This window comes from Mobula hypostoma, chromosome 4, assembly GCF_963921235.1.
Source record: "Mobula hypostoma chromosome 4, sMobHyp1.1, whole genome shotgun sequence".
Lineage (NCBI taxonomy): Eukaryota > Metazoa > Chordata > Chondrichthyes > Myliobatiformes > Myliobatidae > Mobula > Mobula hypostoma.
Window position 1 is genome coordinate 35,133,790 of NC_086100.1, and position 17,685 is coordinate 35,151,474.

Consider the following 17,685-nt stretch of genomic DNA (forward strand, 5'->3'; position numbering starts at 1 on the left):
AGGACAGTTTTGACCCTGCTCACTGAAGAGGTGCTGGACGTGCTCCGGCTAGCTCTGCACCCCTGGTCAGCTCAGACATTAAAACGCAATCTTGCTTTCATTATTTTAAAAATCTTGACGTGAAACCCATTTAATAAAATGAGATAATGCCATTCATCTGCTGCTACCCAAATATGATTCAGCAAAAACATTCATTTCCTATACAGAATCTTTTTCAGGTTGATGTACAGGGTTTTGGTATTTTTGTCATGACAGATAATTAAGATTAGGGTTTCTGCAGTAGATGACCTTCACATTTGGTGATAACATAAAAGTCTGACAGAATTAAGTTGATGTGAAAGTAAATCTGAGCATGTGAGTTGTGCCAGATGCTATTTACATGATATGTGGCTATTAGAGGCAACACGTTAGCACAATGCAATTATAGCGCCAGTGACCTGGGTTCAATTCGGTTGCTGTCTGTAAGTAGTTTGTATGTTCTCCCTATGACCATGTGGGCCTCTGAGTGCTCCAGTTTCCTTCTGCATTCCAAAGACATGCAGACAGTAACCTTAGTAAATTGGTCACGTGGGTGTATTTGGACAGCACGGGCTCGCTGGGTCAGAAGAACCTGTTACCGTATTGTATCTCTAAATAATTTATAGTTTTTGGAAACCAGATGATAAGGAAGCACCTATTTGTGAGCATATTTTAGAATGTTTTGAACCTTTTGTGGATAATAAATTATCCAAAAGGTTCCCACTGTATAGACTTTTTGACTATTTTGTTGTGATAATTATTCTGCAAGTTCATTGTTACATATCTATGCACCATGAATGTGCTCACTGTCCAGGTAAACATTTGTTGAGAGTGTACGAAAGATAATTTATCCAAAAGCTCTGTTGCTTACTCAATAGTGAGAGTAATCTTCTAAAAATAATTTAATAATCCCCTCTGAACTGTTTTGCTTTTTTATACCTGGAGTTGTGAAAATTAGATTAACTTGAGTTTATATCCTGAAGAGAAAGAAGGGCCAACAAGATGAATCTTTTCCAGGAGCAGTGGAACAGAAACTGGGCCTGGATTTGCTCTCACTGTTGATTTTAGAATGCAGCTCATGGATATGGTGAGGTGCATATCTGTAACTTCACGGTTGAATGTGCAGTAGGTCTGCCGCCATTTTAATAATTAAACCAGATGATGGGGAGTGCAAGCCATTCCAGGAACGACACTTGGTATACCTAGAAATGAGATGTCAGCTTGGTGAAGTTGCAACATCATGTTACATGCAGAATAACAGCAATCAATAGATGGAAACAACAGGAAGGGTCTCGGCCTGAAACGTCGACTGCGCCTCTTCCTATAGATGCTGCTTGGCCTGCTGCGTTCACCAGCAACTTTGATGTATGTTGAATCAATAGATGGAGCTCAGTGATCCCACAACTATTGGTTTAGATCAAAGCACTCATCCAGAGAGGAGGGGTTGAGAGCGGGGGTGTGGGAAATGTATTCGATCAGGGCAGGAGCTTTGTGAAAAATGATTGCGAGGAATAAGTAAAATATTTTGGAGACACCTGTGCAGAAAATATAATTGGTCCAAATATGGCAGATGCTTTCAAAATCCTTTGATTGTCTAAGACTCAGAGCAACTGCATAGCTTCCTGCATTACACGCTTTGTTCAAATTACGTTCATGTGTGGGTGAAGACAACAAAGTATGGGCATGTTCCGATCCAGCTGGAAGGTAGTGGTCAGTTGCACTGTTGTTTTCCATGTTGTTTGAATTGCACAATCAGAATTCACTTTGACTCCATCTCTTACTCACTGGTATCTTCTTAAGATTTGGGCTAGATGAGTATTTGATACTTCATTTTATAACATAATTAGAAAATGAATTCTGTTGTACATTTAACACCTTCAGCATCTCAGTTATTTGCAATGCAAGACCTAGTATGTAATGTAAATTGAGTTCTTCTCGAAATGGTTCTATGTGCCGCGAATGAGGTAAATATAATGAGGTAAATATAACAGGAAGGGAAAGTTTGGAAGAAGCATAAGACGTAGGAGCAGAATTAGGCCATTCAGCCCATTGAGTTTACTCTGACATTCCATCGTGGCTGATCCCAGATCCGACTCAACCTATCCATCTGCCTTCTCGCCATATCCTTTGATGCCCTGACTGATCAGGAAACTATCAACTTCCACCTCAAATATACCCACGGACCTGGACTCCACCGCAGTCTGTGGCAGAGCATTCCACAGATTCACTACTCTCTGGCTAAAAAAAATTCCTTCTTACCTCTGTTCTAAAGGGTTACTCCTCAATTTTAAGGCTGTGCCCTCTAGTTCAGGATACCGCCACCTTTGGAAATATTCTCTCCACATGTACCTTATCTAGCCCTTTCAACATTCGGTAGGTTTCAATGAGATTTCCCCCCCACATTCTTCTAAATTCTATTCAGTAGAGGCGCAAAACTTCCAAGCGCTCCTCATATGTTAACCTGTTCATTCCTAGAATCATCTTTGTGAGCTTCCTCTGGGCTCTCTCCAAAGACAACAAATCCTTTCTGAGATATGGGGCCCAAAACTGTGACAGTACTCCAAGTGTGACCTGACTTGTGTCTTATAAAGCCTCAGCATTATCTTCTTTCTTTTCTATTCTTTTCCCAAATACCCTGAAACATCATCCTCAATAATAGACTCCAACATTATGTGAAACACTGATGTCTGTCTGACTGACCTGTAATTTCCTGTATTTTGCCTGCCTCCCTTCTTAAGGAGCAGAGTGACATTTCAAAATACATTCATTATTAAAGTATGTATACTACATATAACCTTGAGACTTATTTCCTTTCAGGGAGCCACAAAACAAAGAAACTCAATAGAACCCATTAAAGCAAAGACCGTCAAACACCCAATGTGCAGAAAAACAAAAACAAATTGTGCAAATAATAAAAGTAAGCAAATAACACTCAGGGCTGAAGTTCATGAAATTGAGTCCACAGCCACAAAACCAGCCATCACTGCAACCAACTCAGAAACCCATTAGTTGCAGGAAACACTCAGTTTAACACAGAGATGAATAAACCTTGCAGCGGTGAGCTGAACTGGCTGGTCCCTCATCTTCTATCTGACACCCTGACCATTTCATTCTGATCTGTGCTTAAATCACCCAAAGGATGTGGAAGCATTGGAAAGGGTGCAGAGGAGATTTATCAGGATGCTGCCTGGTTTAGAGAGTATGGATTATGATCAGAGATTAAGGGAGCTAGGGCTTTACTCTTTGGAGAGAAGGAGGGTGAGAGGAGACATGATAGAGGTGTACAAGATATTAAGAGGAATCGATAGAGTGGATAGCCAGCGCTTCTTCCCCAGGGCACCACTGCTCAATACAAGAGGACATGGCTTTAAGGTAAGGGGTGGGAAGTTCAAGGGGGATATTAGAGGAAGGTTCTTTACTCAGAGAGTGGTTGGTACGTGGAATTTTCTATTTTCTATTTATGATTTATAATTTAAATTTTTAATATTTACTATCGATTTGTAATCCAGGGAGCGGGAAGCGCAGAATCAAATATCGCTGTGATGATTGTACGTTCTAGTATCAATTGTTTGGCGACAATAAAGTATAAAGAATGCACTGTCTGAGTCAGTGGTGGAGGCAGATACACCAGTGAAACTTAAGAGACAGGTATATGGAGGAATTTAAGGTGGAGGGTTATATGGGAGGCGGGGTTTAAGGGTCGGCACAACATTGTGGGCCGAAGGGCCTGTACTGTGCTGTACTATTCTATGTATCTATATGTAACCTCAGGTCGTTTCTTGCTCTCAGACCTGGTCACTGCCACTTCAATATGCTCTTGGACCTTGGCCCTGCCACCTCGATCTGGCCTGTACATGAGCATTCCAATTTGGCCCAGTGCTTAAATTTATCAAACCTTGGGTCTTTTCTTGCTTTTGGGCCAGGCACCCAGTCGCGGGCTCCGCCCGCCTCGACTCAACATCGGCTTGCCTCCATATCGTTCCATCGAATCTCCTCCAAGTCTGCTCCAGCAATAGCCAAACACTGGTTCATTCCCCAGTCTCATGTTCAGGCCAAGCCATCTTGATTCGGCCCATATACGCCATGCTGCAACAGTCCTTAAGACTTCATCGCTAAAATGCCAGGTCATACGGGCAGTTCAAAGTTCAGCTCCGAAAGAGAAGTTACAGGCTCTTGATTGCAGTGATCGTATCCAAGAAAAAGTGTGATGAATGCAGTAATTTTTGGTTTTGTTTGCCACCCGGAAGTCATTGCTGTGCTTCACCGGTGGCATCTTAAACCAGAAACATTCGCACCACCACCTCAGCTATCAGTCTTTCTCTCTCCTCCTCTTTTTCACCCATTGATGTTGCAAGAACTCCTGGCCTAACTATCATGCTATACAGCAGTGCACTTACTGACTACCACCTTGATCAATACATCTCAGATGATGACAAAAATGAAGGAATGGGTCATAAACGCAGAAGTTCAGAGGCATAGGGATGAGGGGGGGAAATACAATGTGCAAAGGATGCTAAGAGAAAAGATTTAAAAATCTCTTCTAGTGAAAATAAAATATGACAGTCATCTACAGAGACAATAACTTAAGTAGCCAGTTGGTTACTTTGAAGTCTGTTGTTAAACACAAGTTCAATATTACCATCAAATCCAGGCAGGTGGATTGACAATTTTAACAATTTGTCCCTATGTTTATGTCACCAATGATCATTTTGTGGCTCTTATTGAAATGTTCATGAGTTATAACATTTCTGTGTGTCTGTAGGCCAGAGGCGACTATGGGAAGCTGTAAAACGAAGGCGGGCCATTTGCAAGCGCAAATCCTGGATGAGCAAGGTACATCTGTGCTGTTGATACGTGTATGATTGTTCCATATACAATGAAATGAGTTCCAAGTCCTGATGAAGGGTCTCAACCCAAAACATTGATGCTTCCTGGCCAGCTGAGTTCCTCCAGCATTTTGTGTGTACTGCTTTGATTTCTGGCATCTGCACATTTTCTCTTTTTGTGATCCAAGTTCTATGTTTTTTCCAAAAATATAATTGTCTTTTTGTTTAGTCTGAAAGCAAGTCAGATTTAGATGCCAGTTTTGCAGAACCTGGCATTGTTTTGGATGATCAAAAACTCAATTTAATGTGTGTAGATTGAAGACTAGTTAACGCTGTTGCAATAGTATTAAGATTTGGTTGAAAATAAATTTTCCTTTGTATCCTTTTATTTTGCTCCTTGTTTTTTTAGGTGCAGATTATAAAATGTTGGTGAAATCTCTAACTCTGTATATAGTTACTGAACTTTGTGAACTTTGTTGGTTTGTTTCTGTTAAAAAAATGCAGAATATTTTGGAGTTAATGAAAGTGAAGTCCAGTTTGTATGAGTTGTTTGTGCTTTGAGCTTAACTATTATCAGCTGTTATTTCCTGGACTGTATTGCTTTCTTATTATATTGTGCTTGGCCCAGAATCTCCATAGACCTTTGGTTAATATCTGTCTCCCTCTGTTTCTGTGCCAAGGTTACAAACAAACAGGAAATCCAGGATTAAGTATCTTCTAAAATTACAACTGTATATTGCCATTTTTGGTAGCAGTGACAGATAGCATAATCAGCAACTCTAGGTCCTGGTATCAATCAATCAACAAATCACAGCCTCTCCGTGATGAAATCAACACTTGCTTTTATCATTCAGGGTGAATGGAAGTTTCAGAAATTCTTGATATAGAATGAATGTAAATGAAGATACCACCTATTTACAGCCATCATTATTTTTAACAAGTAGTCTTTTTCTGTGACAGGACTAAATCTCTTGATCCACGTTTTGTAACTATGGTGAATTAATGGTTAGCTGAGTTTCAGTAGAATGGAATTGTAACCCTTTCAGTGTTTGGAATAGATGGGTTTAATGTGTTTGACCTTCTTCTATAACACTTGGTTGCAGTGAGTTGCTGGCACAGTTATTTTCATTCGAAGCTGAGTAACCTTCTAGCTTTATATTGCAGAAGAAATAAGGTCAAATAACTTCACCTTCTGAAAGTAATAATATAGTCATTAAAGAAAAGTCAGAATCCTCTACGCTGTTAAATATTTAACTAAGAAACTTCATTCTGATTTTGCTTCTTTTCCATAGGCATTGCCATTCAATGATAGGAGAGTTAAAATATAAAGAGATAATTATCAAAAAAGAGATGAAGAACAGTTTTTAATTATTCATTGATAATTGGGATAAAAACTTTGCTATGTGGTGGGTGTTAGCATGCTTTTGAAAGTATGAAGAGCAGATAGTCTGAATGGGGATAAAATTAACCTTGGCAGGATTTGCATAGCAGGTGGCAGCCACCCTGTTATATATCCTGTCTGACTCAATGTTTCATTAATGTCTGAGGCTTGAAAAATAAGGTGGTGTATAAACTGACAATCAATCCACTGCCAGCTATTTTATGCCCTTGGCAAAGCTGAATCTTATCCATTTTCTTCAGTTTAAGATTATCTACAGTATTTTACTGTATGATGAGTCAACGGCCTGAATGACCCCAAGAAGACAACAGAGTTCTGTTTGGGTCCTGCAGATCACATCAGCTTTAACTGTCAATGTGAACAAATAGCACTCTTCACATTGAATCACCTTGTTCCTATTTCCTTTCAATCCTATTGCCTTCACCTGGCTGTGATCTTAAATTTTGCCTTTTTTCGGCATAACTGCCTATTCTGCAAGTCAGTTGTGTAATAAGCAACATAGGATAGTACAGAACTTGATAGGCCATTGGGCCACAATGTAATGCCAGTCTTGATGCCAATTTATTGTAAATGCCCTCCTCCTGTGATTTATCCATATCCTTCCATTCCCTTCATATTCATTTGCCAATGAAGGTGGCTCTTAATCTCTACCAAACTGCCATCTTCCACTATTGCTCCATGTAATTCATTCTAGGCACCTACACCTACCACCGTCTACATTTTATAAAAAACTACTTATCTTTCATGTCACTTTTAAACGTGACCCCTCTAACATTAAAAGCATGTTCTCTGGTGTTTGACATTTCTACCCTGGGTAAAATATTTTAACTGCTTATGCTATCTATGCCTCATAACTTTTAAAAACCTCTACCAATTCTCCACCCAGCCTCTGATGCTCCAGGAAGAAAAGCCCAATTTTGACCAACCTTTCCTTGTACAGCTTATATCCTCTAACCCAGGCAGCATCCTGGGAAACCTGTTATGCATCCTCTCCATAGTCCCCACATTCCTTCTATAACGGAGCAACCAGAACTGCATGCAGTACTTCAAGTGTGGTCTTTATACAGCTGCAATCTTTGTCTTGTATAATTATAATCTTCCAATAGAGAAGTTTCTCTTGTCTCAGTTCTAAGTCTGCTTTTGGAGTTCAATGGACATCCCTTCTACTTCGTTGAGTGCCCCATTCACGTGAACCCACAGCTACTAGTTGAAAATGAAATGTAATGTAATTGGCCATTTGTTAAATGTACTATTATTTTAACAAGGCCACCTATTGACACTGAATTGCCAAGCCATTCCACAATAACGCTTGGTATAATGAACATTGAGAAAAGTAGCTACTATTATTAAATATGCTTTATATTTTGTAAATATTTCTGTGCACATTCATATTTCAGCACAAGTAGAAACAAGAGTAGGCCTTGAGACTCCTCATGCCTGCTCTGCTATTATATTCAAAAAGATCATGGCTGTTCTTGTTATTTAGCAGTATTTTTCTACAGTCATATCTTCTCTGATTCTCTTAGTATTTAAAATTTATCAGTTTATCTTAATTTAGCTGAAAAGACTCTCCTGCCCTTGTGGGTGGAGAATTCCAAAGGTTTATATCTTTGTGGATGAAGACATTCCTGTCATTTGAATAGGTAGTCCCCATTTTAGTACTGTGATCCACTAGTCCTAGACTTAGCATTCAAGGGAAACAAAGATGTAAGGAAATAGGACCAAGTATGAAGCGATTTATCTCCTCAAGACTGCTCTCCCTTTCAATAAGATCATGTTTGATTTCCCTCAACATTATTCACTTGATGTGCCTTTGTTTCGTTTGATTTCCCCAATATCCAGAAATCTCTTCATCCAAACAAGCAACCTGAATAACACATAAACCCATCTTTGTTTTGAAATTAATGACTACCTGCTGCAGTATTCAGTGGTGCAGTAGCAGTGCAATCCCTTGAGCCGAGTATAATATTATCCTAAGGGTTGTCTATTGGTGGGTCCTCATGTGGCTGTAAAGGCTGATCCATAATCCACATATTCTGGTCCACTGTGGGCAAGAGTAAGTGGTGGCTGTGGTTAGTGGTTGGATCCTTTGGTTGTTCACTACAGCGTTTTTGGGGTGTAGTGTTCCAAATTTCACCTCACTGAGTGAAAAGTTTTCTTCATTTCTGTCCTGAATGGCCACTATCCTTTAGTGGGACACTTCTGATAAGATGGCAGCAGAAGTGTTATCTTCTGTTCCATCACAGCGGTTTCTGTGGGGTCAACCAGAGGTGTTATAGTCTTTTATAAACATTTTTTTAATAATAACAAGACCCTGCTGAACATTAAGAACTTAAAGTGCTGCAGGTCTAACCCATCAACATGTTGCTTGTTGGCGGAGAAACTGAAGGAGCTGGACTTGGTGCAGATCATGCTATGGTCTGCATCAGAGAGGCCTCAGAGGAGTCAGTGTGCAGTCTAATAGCGAGTGATCAACTTAGTGCTTTTCTTGTCTTTTTTCTTGTCTCTTATCCTATCACAACCCTTTTGGACTTTATTAACGTAGAATCCTTCACGTCCAATTTGCTGATTTATTGGTGGACTGTAGGGGAGCTGCGTGGCCTCAGTTGTCGCAAGGATTAGGCTACAAGCTACAGTGTCGCCTGTTTACAGCTGCCCAGCAGAGAGTTGGTGGACTCCATTGGAGGTGGTGTGGCCCAGCATCCAAGCTGGAGGCGCCGCTGCCGCTCCCCAATGTTCGATTAGCAGAAGAGAAGCAATATTGTGTTTTACTGCAGTGTACTGCAACATTCATGGACTCTGGGTCTTGGACTATTTTTTTTGTGTGACTGTATTTTACTGATATGTGTGCTATATATGCATTTTGCTGTGTGTGACTGCTGGTACCGTGTTTTGCACCTTGCACCTTGTGTTTTGTACCTGTTTCATTTGGCTGTATTCATGAATTGCTGAATGACAATTAAATTTGAGCATGAACTTTTCATTATTCTAACTGTACATTTTTAGGTGTTTAGTGGAAAGCGACCAGAGTCAGAATTCCAACCTCAGCCAGGAACAACATTTCGCAAATTACCAACTCCTCCACCACCACCGCCACCTGAAGGGAATCAGTCACTGACCTGTTTGATTAGTGAGAAAGATCTAACACTTCATGAGAAACTGGGTGATGGATCCTTTGGAGTAGTCAGACGGGGTGACTGGCAGTCACCTTCTGGTAAAGTTGTAAGTATGGATTTATGATGTGATGAATTTTCAAACCAGATTGAAAATTTTAAGAAGCAGTGGCTGAAACTAATCAGAATACAATTGTTTTTCTGCGTTATTAATTTAAACTCTGTTTTATTGTGTTACTAGGTCATGTGTATCCTAATCTTTAACATATTTCTGCATTTAATTTTCCTCCAATGTCTTTTTCCCTGCATGTTTCCAGACCCATGCAAATTTCTCCGCACTTGCTCTTGTTTTCTTTTCCCATCTTAGCTTATTGCCGAGGACTATTCTCATTAACATTCTTTCATTCCAACCTCACTTCACATTGCAGCTTCCAGGGGATCAGCATGGAGATCGTTGCAATCCAAGACTATTCATCCACTTGCAGTCAAAATTCTTTTCAACTACTACCCCAGGAAATTTAGACCAATATTGAGAACCTGATGGAAGTGTAGCTCTAGGTGGGAGTAGTTTGCCCCATAAAGTCTTCTTGCATAGTTATACCTCCCCCTTCTTGCAAAGCCTCAGGATTTGTGACCATGATTAACAAATCATAAGCTTACTTGCCTAATACAGATGTGAAAAGTTATCTATATCAGAAAAAACTGAACAAACTGGAGAACTTCTGAACTAAATGACTTCTGCTACTGTGTAGAGTTGGAAATAATTCTACATATGGGTAAAATCAGAATCAGGGCCTATAAATGATCACTGATAAATCCATTTACACAATTTGAAGCCTTACCCAATCAAGATTGAAACTCACCATCAAAATAAGGTGAGTAGCTTAGCTACATTTAAGAAGAGCTAAGGTTGTGTGTAGCACAGGTACTTTTGTGTAGTACAGTTGCTTGTGTGGACCTTTTGGTGTAAGTGGGCTATGTCTTCTACTATCTAGAGCAGGTAGAAGTTCTAAGTATGGTGGGAATGAATTTCTTTTTTTCAGTTTGTCTTGGGAATGAGCTTTGTTATATTGTGATTTTTCAATGTGAAACAGAATCTCTTTGGCTTTAGTTGTTGTTCTATTATTCCATGCTTATAGGGAGACTAGACACTTCTGGATTGCAGCTTAAAATAGCAAATGGTAATTGAAGCTAACTTGTTCTTTTTACTAGATGAACGTGGCTGTGAAGTGCTTGAAAACAGATGTATTAAATCAACCCGATGCGCTAGATGATTTTATACGAGAAGTCAATGCCATGCATTTTCTGGATCATCTCAATCTTATCCGTCTATATGGCGTAGTTCTAACCCATCCAATGAAAATGGTGAGAAGCAATTTAGAAAGTTAGGCAAAAGTTACAGTATTTATTTTGTCCCCCATTTTTGTTTTGCTTCCTTTACAATTGCCTGTTTTTTTAAAAAGATTGCCATCGGTCATGGTGGTATGTGTAGCTTCTGTCACAAAATGCCTGTAGTTTTCCACTGCGAGCATTGACAGGATTAGGCCTATGCTGGTAACAGCAGAGCAGCTGCAATCTCTGTTCCCACTCACACATCCTGATAATGTGTCTGAATTGCAAGTTCAGCAGTGTAAGGTTTCCATTTTCATCATTTATGGTCTCTCTGAGTACGTTGCCAAATTAATACCAGTTGCACTTAATTTGAAACAGTTTAGTCCTGTGGATTTGTTTCCATTGAGACTGAATAGAAACTGGACAAACTCATCAGTGGAGGGTGGGAACATTGATTTTCTCTGCTGAGAATAAATGTCATGTCACAGAGGTTACTAGGCAAACTTCATTTTCACTCTTTGGAATGAGGGGACTGCATGATTTTAGACTCCCAAATAAAATAACACTGCATTGCTTTTCTCCTTTTATCTTAAGTATGATGGAATGAGCAGCCCTGAAAATCTGTACTTTTATAACTGTTGCACTTGCTGTCAGACCAAACACACTAGTATTGGACAGATCTCTTTTCATAATTTTAATCTTTTTAGGTTACTGAACTGGCTCCACTTGGTTCTTTACTGGATCGCCTGAGAAAAAACCAAGGCTACTTTCTCATTTCAACACTATGCCAGTATGCAGTACAGATAGCAAATGGTATGGCTTACCTTGAGTCTAAACGCTTCATTCATCGAGACCTGGCAGCTAGAAATATCTTACTGGCCTCAAATGAGTTGGTGAAAATTGGAGATTTTGGACTCATGAGAGCTCTTCCACAAAATGATGATCATTATGTCATGCAGGAACATCGCAAGGTTCCTTTTGCCTGGTATGTATTGGAGGCTACTTACACCAAAATATTCTGAAAATATTACTCACGATTGTAGATTAAGGCAAGAGAGACATCCTTCCTGCATTGAGTGTCTAGAGTGATGTCAAAATTGTCTTTGAGATCAATGTGATATCGTCTAGTTCTTCTAACCTCCCTGTGATTGTAATGGTTGTCGACACTGTCACGTGACATTCTGTTGTTCTAACTGGGTAGGGTGAAGACTTTTTAATGTTATGCTAACTGTATAATGTCTATCTGTTCTGACTACTTAGTGGCGTTGCATGTATCTTGTTGTTTGAGGTGGAATGTGGAGTGTTTATTCCAACTGTAGTGGTGTTCACCTCTATCTAACTGTGTAGTAGAATGCTTGTGCAGATGAGGAAAGGGCAGTAATACTGTACCATGCTAATTTTATTATCAAAACTGCTCTACAGGAATGCAGTAAGTATTTTCCATCATTATACTTTGCAGTGCCAGTTCGAGAGAGAGAGGGAGAGAGGCACAAGACCATTAAACATAGGAGAAGAATGGGCAGAATGGTAGCGTAGCAGTTAGTGCGATGCTATTACAGCTTGGTGTGTCAGAGTTTGGGGTTCAATCTCAGCATTCTCTGTAAGGAGTCCGTGCATCCTCCCTATGGAAGCTATGGGTTTTCTCTGGGTCCTCTAGTTTCCTCCCATAGTCCAAAGACGTTCTGTTTAGTAGATGGTTTGGTCATTGTAAATTATCCTGTGATTTGGTTAGGGTTAAAATGGGTTGTCAGGGGTTGCTGGGTGGTGTGGATCAAAGGGTTGGAAGGCTTTATTAAACACCACATATCTCTAAAAATAAATAAACAAGTCCATTGAGTCTGCTCTACCATTCAATGATTTTCCCTCTCAACCTCGTTCATTGTGTATGTGTGTGTGTGTGTGTGTGTGTGTGTGTATGTATGTATATATATATATATATATATATATATATGTGTGTGTGTGTGTGTAAATATGTATATTTGTGTGTGTGTGTATATATAGAAATTAGGAGAGCCAGAAGGGGCCACAAGAAGGAGATTGCTGAGCCTCTGGTGATGATCTTTGCATCATCAATGGGGGTGGGAAAGGTTCAGGAGGATTGGAGGGTTGTGGATGTTATTCCCTTATTCAAGAAAGGGAGTAGAGATAGCCCAGGAAATTAAAGACCAATCAGTCTTACTTCAGTGGTTGATAAGTTGATGGAGAAGATCCTGAGAGGCAGGATTTATGAACATTTGGAGAGGCATAATAAAAAAAAAAGGCATCCATTAGTCTTGCGAGACCAAGTCTTCACTCTCCAGGGCGCAGGCCTGGGCAAGGTTGTATGGAAGACCAGCAGTTGCCCATGCTGCAAATCTCCCCTCTCCACGACACCAATGTTGTCCAAGGGAAGGGCATTAGGACCCCTACAGCTTGTCACCAGTGTCATCACAGAGCAATGTGTGATCAAGTGCCTTGCTCAAGTACACAACACTTTGCCTCGTCTGGGACTCGAACTCATGACCTTCAGGTCGCTAGTCCAATGGCTTAATCACTTGGCCACATGCCCACAGGCATAATATGATATGGAATAATCAGCATGGCTTTGTGAAAGGCCTTACGAGACTGATTGAATTTTTTTGAGGATGTGACTAAATACATTGATGAAGGTAGAGCAAGAGATGTAGTGTATATGGATTTCAGCAAGGCATTTGATAAGGTACCCCATGCAAGGCTTATTGAGAAAGTAAGGAGGCATGGGACCCAAGTGGACATTGCTTTGTGGATCCAGTACTGGCTTGCCCACAGAAGGCAGAAGAGTGGTTGTAGATGGGTCGTATTCTGCATGGAGGTCAGTGACCAGTGGTGTGCCTCAGGGATCGCTTTGTGATTTTTATAAATGACCTTGATGAGGAAGTGGAGGGATGGGTTGGTAAATTTGCTGATGACACAAAGGTTGGGGGTGTTGTGGATAGTGTGGAGGGCTGTCAGAGGTTACAGTGGGACTTTGATAGGATGCAAAACTGGGCTGAGAAGTGGCAGCTGAAGTTGAACCCAGATAAGTGTGAGGTGGTTCATTTTGGTAGGTCAAATATGATAGCAGAATATAGTATTAATGGTAGTGTGGAGGATCAGATAGATCTTGGGGTCTGAGTCCATAGGACACTCAAAGCTGCTGCGCAGGTTGACTCTGTGGTTAAGAAAGCATATGCTGCATTGGTCTTCATCAATCGTGGGATTGGGTTTAAGAGCTGAGAGATAATATAGGATCCTGGTCAGACCCCACTTGGAGTACTGTGCTCAGTTCTGGTTGCCTCATTACAGGAAGAATGTGGAAACCATAGAAAGAGTGCAGGGGAGATTTACAAAAATGTTTCCTGGAGTGGGGAGCATTTCTTATGAGAACAGATTGAGTAAACTCGGCCTTTTTCCCTTGGAGCGACGGAGGATGAGAGGTGACCTGATAGAGGTGTATAAGATGATGAGAGGCATTGATTGTGTGGATAGTCAGAAGCTTTTTCCCAGGGCTGAAATGGCTGGCACGAGAGGGTACAGTTTTAAGGTGCTTGGAAGTAGGTACAGCGGAGATGTCAAGGGTAAGTTTTTAATGCAGAGAGTAGTGAGTGCGTGGAATGGGCTGCAGGCGACGGTGGTAGAGGCAGATACGATAGGGTCTTTTAAGAGACTCCTGGATAGGTACGTGGAGCTTAGAAAAATAGAGGGCTATGGGTAACCGTAGGTAATTTCTAAGGTAAGGACATGTTTGGCACAGCTTTGTATTGTGATTGTATTGTGCTGTAGGTTTTCTGTGCTTCTAGAAGGCAACTAAAAAGTCATTTGGGTATAGCTCAAATATGAAAGTAAGCTAGCTAATAATATTAAAGAGGATGCCAGAATTTTCTTCAGATACATAAAGTATAAAAAAGATGCGAGAGTGGAAATCAGGCTGCTGGAAAATGATACTGGAGAGGTATTAATGGGGGAGGAGGAAATAGCAGATGAACTGAATAAGTATTTTGCATCAGCCTTCACTGTGGAAGACACAAGAAGTATGGTGGAAGTTCCGGGTGTCAGGGGTCACGATGTGTGTGAAGTTACCAGAACTGGAAAAAAGGTTCTTGGGAAACTCAAAGGTCTGAAGGTAGATAAGTCACCTGGACCAGATGGTGTATTCCCCAAGGTTTGAAATTGGTGGCTGAAGAGATTGTGTAGGTATTCATAATGTAATTTGAAGAATTACTAGGTTCGGGAATGGACTGAGAAGACTGGAAAATTGTAAATGTCACTTCAGGAAGGGAGAGGGGCAGAAGAAAGGAAACTATAGGCCAGTTAGTCTGACCTCAGTGGTTGGGAAGATGTTGGAGTCAATTATTAAGGATGAGGTCTCAGGATACTAAGATGTAGTTAGTATGGTTTCCTTAAGGGAAAAACTTGCCTTACAAATCTATTGGAATTCTTTGAAGAAATAGCAAGCAGGATAGACAAAGGAGAATCAGTTGATGTTGTGTACTTGGATTTTCAGAAGGCCTTTGACAAGGTGCAGTACATGAGGCTGCTTAACTAACTCCGAGCCCGTGGTATTATTACAGGAAAGATTCTAGCATGGGTAAAGCAATGTCTGATTAGCAGGAGGCAAAAAGTGGGAATAAAGGGAGCCGTTTCTGGTTGGCTACCAGTGACTGTTGGTGTTCCATATTGGGACTGATTCTTTTTACATTATATGTAAATGATTTGGATGATAGTGGCTTTGTTACAAAAGTTGCAGACGATATGAAGATAGTTGGAGGGGCAGGTAGTTTTGAGGAAGTAGAGAGACTACAGAAGGACAAACTGATCAGGAGAATGGGCAAAGAAGTGGTAGATGGAATACAGTGTCAGGAACTCTCTGGTCATGTACTTTGGTAGAAGAAATGAAAATGTTGGCTATTTTCTAAATGGAGAGAAATTGCCAAAAACTGAGGTGCACAGGGCTTGGGAGTCCTTGTGCAGGATTCCCTAAAGGTTAATTTACAGTTTGAGTCTGGTGAGGAAGACAAATGGGATGTCAGCAATCATTTCAAGAGTACTAGAATATAAAAGCAAGGATGTAAAGCCCTAGTGAGGCCTCACTTAAAGTATTGTGAGCAGTTTTGGGCCCTTTATCTTACAAAGTATGCACTGAAACTGGAAAGGGTTCAAAGGAGGTTCACGAAAGTGATTCCAGGATTGAACTACTTGTCATATGAAGAGTGTTTGACGGCTTTGGGCCTGTATTCACTAGAATTCAGACAATGAGAGCTGACCTAAGTGAAACCTATCGAATGGTGAAAGGTCTTGATAGAGTGGATGTGGGGAGGATGTTCCTATGTTGGGAGAGTCTAAAACCAGAGGACACAGCCTCAGAATAGAGTGGTTGATAGATTCTTGATTGGTCACGGCATGAAGGGATACGAGGAGAAGGCAGGAAAAAGGCTGAAAGGAAGATTGGTTCAGCCATGATTAAATGGCTGATCAGACTCATTGGGCCAAATGCCCTAATTCTTATGGACTTATGAAATCAAAGTTGGAAAATGCTGTACTGTACATAGCAACATCCAGGGAGAGGAAAGCATTAATGTTTCAAGTCAGGTTTTTAGAGGCAGAAAAAGTTAGAAATGGAACTTCAAAATGCTGAAGAAAATGAAGATATAGAGAGAGAAAGTGATAAAGTACTGGTGGTTGAGGGTGTGGAAAGGTGGGTTAGTGTGTGGAGCTAATGATCAGCCTTGCTGCTTGGGGAAAGTAACTGTTTTTGAGTCTGGTGGTCTTGTTGTGGATGCTACTTAGTCTCTTCTCTGATGGGAGTGGGGCAGACTATTCCTGGGCAGGGTGGATGTGATCTTCATGATGTTACTAGCCCTTTTCCAACATCTTTCTGTATTTATGCCCTTGATGACAGCTAGGCTGGTGCCTGTGATACATTGAGCAATTTTGACTACCCGTTGTAGAGCCCCCCTGTCCACCACAGTGCAGTTTCAGTATCAGCAGTGACATAGGTTGTCAGGATGCTCTTTGCGCATCTGTAGAATGACGCAAGTATGGATGTGCCACGTCCAGCTCTCTTCAGCCTCTTCAGAAAGCAGAAGCTTTGGTGAGCTTTCTTGACTGTAGGATGTGTTCTGGGACCATGAGTGGTTTTGTGTGATCTGCACTCCCAGGAGTTTGAAACTGCTCGCAGTTTCCACTGCTGCACTGCCAATGTAAAGAGGGTTGTAAGTGATGCGAGTTCTCCTGATGTCGATAACCATCTCTTTTGTCTTGTTCAAAGTAAAATTTATTATCAGAGTACATACACGTCACCACATACAACCCTGTGATTCTTTTCTTTTTCTGCAATTATGCTTAGCAAATCTATAGAACAGTAAGGAAGAGGTTATTTTCCTGGTACCAGGCCTCAGGCTCTTCCACCTCCTTTCTGTAGGCTGTCTCATTGTTGGTGATGAGCCCCACCACCATCGTGTCTTTGGTTAACTTAATGATATTACTTGCTTGGGAGTTCGGCTGTGCAATCGGGTGAGCAGAGTGTATAGCAATGGGCTCAGCACACAGCCTTGGTAGGCAGAGAGGAAGGATTGGTTGTGATCCTGATCATCTGAGGTTTGTTCGTTAGCAAGTCTAACCCCCAGTTGCATGGTGGCGTGTTTAGATTGATTGAAGGGGTATCATGGGAGAACATGAGAGACACAGTGATGCTGAATAAGAGAGCGTCATGAGTGTACATCCCTTAAAGCTGATTTGATGGCAGACCTAAATAGGAGACAACTAAGACCAGGAAGAGGTGGTGGGGGTGGGGGGGGGGGTTGTGGTGAGAGTTAGCAAACACTGCAAAAGTTGAAAATCTGAAGTTAAGATTCAAAGGTTAGAAGTATATTTATTATCATAGTATGTATTACAGAATACATCCCTGAGATTTGTCCTCCCTCAGTCAGCCACGATACAAAGAACCCATTCAAGAAAACATCAAGCCCCAGACACGCCAAAAAAAAGAACAAATTGTGCA

General features: G+C 40.9%; 1 protein-coding gene across 8 annotated transcripts in view; it reads left to right on the forward strand.

Moving 5' to 3' along the window:
* tnk2b (tyrosine kinase, non-receptor, 2b) overlaps window positions 1-17,685 on the forward strand; it is a 255,079-nt gene that overhangs the window by 164,382 nt on the left and 73,012 nt on the right. For all 8 annotated transcript variants that reach the window (XM_063045579.1, XM_063045572.1, XM_063045580.1 and 5 more), the window contains exons 3-6: window positions 4,781-4,851; window positions 9,250-9,465; window positions 10,569-10,721; window positions 11,396-11,673. In XM_063045579.1, coding sequence (XP_062901649.1) covers window positions 4,781-4,851; window positions 9,250-9,465; window positions 10,569-10,721; window positions 11,396-11,673 — 718 coding nt within the window. The remainder of the gene's footprint in view (window positions 1-4,780; window positions 4,852-9,249; window positions 9,466-10,568; window positions 10,722-11,395; window positions 11,674-17,685) is intronic.